Source organism: Cucurbita maxima, unplaced genomic scaffold, assembly GCF_002738345.1.
Source record: "Cucurbita maxima cultivar Rimu unplaced genomic scaffold, Cmax_1.0 Cma_Scf00016, whole genome shotgun sequence".
Taxonomy (NCBI): Eukaryota; Viridiplantae; Streptophyta; class Magnoliopsida; order Cucurbitales; family Cucurbitaceae; genus Cucurbita; species Cucurbita maxima.
The window spans coordinates 2,423,212-2,429,943 of record NW_019272032.1 but is presented as its reverse complement, the minus strand read 5'-3'; the positions used below and the strand labels follow the sequence as shown (position 1 = coordinate 2,429,943).

General features: G+C 37.6%; 1 protein-coding gene across 1 annotated transcript; it reads left to right on the top strand.

The window, feature by feature from the left end:
• The first annotated feature begins 258 nt into the window (after window positions 1-258).
• Window positions 259-6,382, top strand: LOC111490694 (nuclear pore complex protein NUP96). The gene is made up of 6 exons (XM_023139244.1): window positions 259-567; window positions 1,001-3,606; window positions 4,758-4,881; window positions 5,161-5,306; window positions 5,422-5,519; window positions 5,730-6,382. Exons 1-6 carry the CDS (start codon window positions 534-536, stop codon window positions 5,923-5,925), a joined length of 3,204 nt encoding a protein of 1,067 aa, XP_022995012.1. The 5' UTR covers window positions 259-533; the 3' UTR covers window positions 5,926-6,382.
• The last annotated feature ends 350 nt before the right edge of the window (window positions 6,383-6,732 follow it).

The window sequence follows — 6,732 nt, the reverse complement described above, 5'->3', positions numbered from 1 at the left end:
AAATTTTTTTTTTTTTTTTTTTTTTTTTTTTGTAAAATATTATTTCATTGAAATTAGCGAGTTTTAGGTTAAAATTAGTGAGTCTTCTTGGAGTATCAGGACATTTCACGGTGAGAAAAAGGCTATAAATCCTTAAATTTACTTATGAACACCAAGAGTTATTTATCAAAGAATGGAAACAAAAATGGTGGCCCGGTTGCTGGTGGGGCCCTTCCTCCGGCGGGCCCTTGTTTTCCGAATTTATTTAAGGCAAGGAAGTGCTTATTATAGGAGGGAGCGGGAATTTTTTTGGGCCCTTTACCGGAGAAAGCTTGTCGGCGAAATAAGAGCCATCGGAGCAATGGAGACTCGAAGCTGATGGTGATTATTGATGAAGTTTACTTTTTGTCTATTGTGAAAAATGGACATTGATACTTTTCAGAAATCGAGGGCCAAAACTCCTATTTCAATTTACTGCTGAGTCTGTACGGATTACTTGGTTTCTTCTTCCTCGCGAAAACCCTAAACCCTTCTTCTTCACTTTGCTCTTTCCCATGGCGTCGTCCTCTTGTCTGCCAGTGGTTTCCGGTAATTCTTTCCCTCTCTGGAGCTTTATTTTCAATGCTCTTGTTGACTCTTTTTGGGTGCTTGAAGAAATTGTAGCATAATTGTGCAGTTGCCTTGGTTTATGTGTTTCTTACTCTGTTAATGCTGGCTTGTTCTGTATAGAGAAAGGTTATTGGTGTTTATTTTGAACGAATATTCTTGAATGTTGCTAGACTGAGGTTTGAGTTACATCCACGCTTTGTAGCCGAAATGTCATTGAAAACGAAATATCGCCGTAGTCTCAACGGAATCTTGAGCCGAATTCTGATCGATCAATCTGTTCTTTTTCCCTTTTTCTTTTTGTCCATGACTTCAGTAATGCAGACAATTTAGTTTATCTGACAAGTTAATACTCGTTTTTAGTCGCTCTACTTATAAATGTGTTCAAAATTAAATTTGGTGTGTTTTACTTCAGAGAATTTCAGTGAAGTTCATGATGCAAGAAGGTACCTATTACCCTCTACAAGTTCCAGGTCGGATCTTGATGCTACGACCTCTGAAGATCAAGCTGCTTCACAACACAAGAGAAGAAGAATTGCCTCTAGTGCTGACATTTCATCTCATGATCAATTGAAGGAGCTTAAAAATTCCTTTCCAACATTGCAGTCTCCTGATTACTATATGTCTCCAAGCTTAGAGGAACTGTCTATCCATGTCCTGGAAGATCCGGATTATATTAGTCAGGTGTTAGATTTTACGATAGGACGTTGTGGTTATGGATCTGTCAAGTTTCTTGGGAAGACTGATATCAGATGGTTAGATTTAGATCAAATTGTCAAGTTTCATAGGAATGAAATAATTGTGTATGAAGATGAAACTACAAAGGCTGTAATTGGTCAAGGCCTGAACAAGCCTGCTGAAGTTACTTTAGTTCTCCGGTCAATAACAGCCAGCCTTTTGGAGAGGCAATATGATAATGTTGTGAAGAAATTGAAGTACATTTCCGAGAGACAGGGAGCTCGCTTCATTTCATTTGATCCAGAAAATTGCAAATGGAAGTTCTCAGTTGACCATTTCAGCCGGTTTGGCTTGACGGAAGACGAAGAAGAAGATATTGTAATGGATGAGGCTAATGCAGTACAAGATTCTGCAGAAATGAACTGCAATGAGATTTCTGATAATAATGAAAATAATTCAATGGATTTCACTGAATCTGTGCTTTGCCATTCTCTTCCTGCTCATCTTGGGCTCGATCCATTAAAGATGAAAGAAATGAGAATGGTCATATTTCCTGAAGATGGGCAGGAATTTGAGGATTATAGTGAATCCCCTAAATTTCAGAAGTCTTTCGCAGGTAGAGAATTTATGAGATCTCCTCTTAAGGATTCGTCTCAGAGAATGAGCCAAAAATTGAATTCTCCCGTTGTCAGAAAGACTCCATTAGCATTGCTTGAATATAAACAGGGTAGCCTTGACTCAAGTCCTCCGGGTTCTATTTTGATGTCCCAACCAAAAAAGGTAACTCCTGTTAAGCCCTGGAAGGCAGAAGGTTTTAAGCTGGATCTCACACAAGAAACTCCAATTACTATAAATCATTCTTGCAACATAGTTGATGCAGGTTTGTTTATGGGTAGGTCATTTCGCGTGGGATGGGGTCCTAATGGCATCCTAGTTCATACTGGAAATTTGGTGGGGAGTACAAATTCACAGAAGGTCCTATCATCCGTAGTAAATGTAGAGAAAGTTGCCATCGATAATGTGGTCAGAGATGAAAATAGTAAAGTGTGTAAAGAACTAGTTGAATTTGCTTTTGATCTTCCTTTAAATTTACACAAGGAAATGAATCATGAATTTGAAGAAGTGGGATCCTCCAATTTGAAACTTCAAAAGGTTGTCTTCAATCGTCTAATGCTTTCAGATATCTGTAGGGGCTATATAGATATTGTTGAAAGGCAACTTGAAGTTCCTGGATTATCTTCTTCTACTCGTGTAGTCTTGACACATCAGATAATGGTCTGGGAGTTAATAAAAGTTCTTTTTTCTGAAAGGGAAAATACTGGGAATTTGAGAAATTTGACTGATGATAATGAGGAAGACATGATGCAGGATATGAAAGAAGCTTCTCTGGAAGTTGACCTGGAAGCACTCCCTCTTATTCGGAGGGCTGAATTTAGCTGTTGGCTGCAAGAGAGTGTTTTCCCTCAGGTGCAATATGAATTGGGTTCATTAAATGATTCCAGTTATCTTGAACATATATTTCTTCTAATGACTGGGCGGCAGCTGGATGCAGCAGTCCGACTTGCTTCATCTAGAGGTGATGTGAGACTTGCTTGTTTGCTGAGTCAGGCTGGTGGGTCCACTGTGAATCGCACAGATGTAGCTCTACAACTTGCTATTTGGAAAAAGCATGGAATGGATTTCAGCTTCATTGAGGAGGAACGGACAAGGTTATATGAGTTGCTGGCAGGGAATATATATGGTGCTTTGCACCATATTAAACTTGACTGGAAGAGATTCCTAGGGCTGTTGATGTGGTATCATCTACCACCAGATGCCACTTTGCCTGTAATCTTTCACTCTTATAAACATCTTCTTAAGAATCGAAGGGCTCCACTCCCTGTTCCAGTTTATGCTGATGAGCCTCAAGAACTTGCTCTGGAGTCTAATTCAAAGGAATGTCTTGACCTCTCATACTTTCTCATGCTTCTTCATGCTAATGAAGATCCTGAATTTGGTTGTCTTAAGACTATGTTAAGTGCCTTCTCATCAACAGATGACCCACTCGATTATCACATGATTTGGCATCAACGTGCAGTGTTGGAAGCTATTGGTGCAATCAGTTCTAATGATTTGCATAGTCTGGATATGGCATTCGTCTCTCAATTGTTGTGTTTGGGACAATGTCATTGGGCCATCTATGTGGTCCTTCACATGCCTTTCCGTGATGATTTTCCACACCTCCAGGCTAAAGTTATCAGGGAAATCCTATTCCAGTATTGTGAAATATGGAGTTCACAAGAATCACAATTAGAATTTATTGAAAACTTGGGTGTTCCAAGAATATGGCTACACGAGGCTATGGTATGTTATATACTCCCATAGTTTCTATTTTACGTCTCAAAACTGCTCTTCTTATTTTTATTTATTACGTATACCATAAATTTACTTCTTTAATATTTGCTGCACTATGTATCTTTGCTGCTGTTGTTAAAATTATTTGTGCTAGTCACATGGTTGAAGATTGTAACTATTGAAAAACCCCTAGAATATAATAATTGAACGGTCCAATGGTTGCCTCTTTCCTGGCTGACTAAGTTCTCTAAAATGCTTCTTCTAGTGTTATGGAGGGTAAAAATTCCTTAACTTCAGGTAATTTTAGAAAATTCATCCGATGAGATGTTACCATCAGTCTTGTTCGTTTATTCTTGTGACTCTTTGTGAAAGAGTTAGTTGAGATTTCTATGGCTCTTTTCAATCTTGGATAGAAGTTTCTTCACCTGTATCTTCTACTTAAATAATTGCGGTAAATTTTATCACTAATATGCACCCCTTGAGAATGGAGCACTTTTATCAATTTTTTTTTTTTTTTTGGTGAAATAATGTGTTTATGAATTTTCATTAAGTTGGGTACAAGCTTACAATGGCAGTAATTTTGGGGTCAGTATTTTTTATTTTTTCATTTATTTTTGAAAGGTAGGAGAAGAAAGAAACTCCTTTTTAGAAGCATCATGTCTATTCTTTTGTGTATCTTGCAAGAGAGGAATAATAAATTCTTGAGGATTGTTTTGGCAAAAGTTTGGAGTAGATTGTGCTAACGGTCGTGGTTTGGGTGCTAATTTCGGTTTTGGAGAAGAATGCTGGTAGGACTCTTTGATGGGACCTATTATTGAAACAAAATGACAGAATATTGCATGATCCGTATGATGGCTGGTGGTAGTACTTTCATTTAGGCTCCAATTAAAGTTCTTTTGTTAGGTGTTTGCATTATCTGGGTACCCATTTCGTAATCGTTTGTCTCCCTCCCTCCTGTATACTTTGTTTTTATAACAATTTTTTCTTTTTTGTTCCTATCAAGGGAACTACTGCGAAAAGGATAGACAATTATTTTTTTCCGATTTTCTGTGGTCACAATTTTCCATTGCTTCTCTTGAATATATTAGTCTTGGAAATTAAAATTGTTGTCTTAATGGCCATCTATCCATCTAAGTTAATTGTTTGATATTGCTTTTCAGGCAGTTTTTTTCAGTTACCATGGAAATCTTCCAGAGGCCCTAGAACATTTCATTGAATGTAGAAATTGGCATAGAGCTCATACTATTTTTATGACTTCAGTTGCTCACAGATTATTCCTGTCGGGTAAGAGTTCATATTGCTTTTTCAGTAACATGAAGTGTTCGCTTTAATTACATAGCTAGGTTTTCATGATGATCGTGCTTTGATACTTCATACATGTACTGGAAACAGTAAGATGATTTCAGATCTATCATTATCGTATATATTTAATGGGACTGGGTTGTAAGTTTCTTTCTTGGGTGTAATTCCGTGATACCAGTCTTTCATTTTTCTATTGAATTTTTTTAGTAGGATAAGATGTTGATGCTATAATCTGTTGATCTTCCCATTCATATGATGCAGCTGAGCACTCGGATATATGGAAGCTTGCTACTTCAATGGAGACCCACAAGTCTGAAATAGTAAATTGGGAATTCGGAGCTGGACTTTATATATCGTTCTATTCACTACGAAGTTCTTTGCAGGAAACCGATGAAGCGAGTGAATTGGTATGATGCACACCTAAGCCTTTCTCTTCTAGTATTGTCACCAACTATGCAAACGAGTTTTGAATCCAAAGCTTTGGATCTGGATTTGAATTTGTTCCAAGTTATTATATTGCAGGACTCGCTTGAAAGCAGAAATGCTGCTTGTGGGGAATTTCTTGGTCGATTAAATGAATCATTGGCAATTTGGGGTGACGAATTACCAGTTGAGGCAAGGTATGTAGAATCCTCAACTGTGACAATAAAATATGCTATTTGATTGATTCAGCTGGGTTTCTTCATGACTTGTTAACCATAATATGCTCCTCTTAAGAACTTTCACCTACTCTTCTGGAAATATGGACCCTTTTTTTGTACATTTTATTGTTCTTGTAGCATTGTAACATCAAGGGATTAGTATTGAGTTGTTTATAAATCTGTACGCAGAGTTGTGTACTCAAAGATGGCCGAGGAGATCAGTAAATTACTTTTATCAGATATTGGTGAGGGTTCTACACGTGATGCTCAGTTAAGCTGCTTTGACACTATTTTTACTGCCCCATTGCGAGAAGACCTGCGCTCAAGTCACTTGCAGGATGCAGTTTCTCTTTTTACTTGTTACCTGTCTGAAATCACATCATAATCTTCTTCACCTCCCCAAACATGACCACGCAGCTTCGATATTTAACCCGTGAATCGTGTTCTTGCATATATTTTGACGCCTGCCTCTATTCTTTGTACACATTTGAACAAGTAGAGGCCGCAGCAGTGAAGTCTTGCAGACCCCCCCTATTCCCGACGCACCGCCCAGAGAAAAGGTTTGTTTTTGATTCCTGATGTTGCAATATCAGCAATCAATCCGAACACAAAGTTCAAAGGAACGAAATAATCGGTTCTTGAATCGGTATTTGTTAGAACTATACCTTCCCTTAAAGTAGTCGTTATGGTAGCTATATGTATTTCTCATAGAATTTTTTGCTAATTTATCTTCACTTGAACTCGTGAGTACAGTCGCTTTCGCTTCTGAGCATCAGTTCTTGTCATTATCAAAATGCTTCTGATTTAAACCATATGAATACGTAGATTCCAATGTTTTCTGATCTAACATCAAAAATAATTTTCCCTTGACAGCTCCATCTTTGAAATGGAAAGGTAAAACTCTTTGGTCTTTTGTAATATCATCTTTATTGGCATCAGATCAGTGTCGATAAATTAGCTCGCTGCTATAGCGAGTGGCCGATCTTGACATCAGATTAAAATGTTTTGTGAATTAGAACGTTTTTAGGATTGGGGTATGGCCACAATATGAGTAAATGATGAGCTTGGGTGTGTATGTAACACCTCTTATTTCAGTTTTTCTTGGAAAAAAGTTAGATTGAGTCGAATTCTTTTAGGATGAAATCGAAGACTTAAAAAAAAACTTTTTTCCCGTTATTTTTATCTTTTGTTT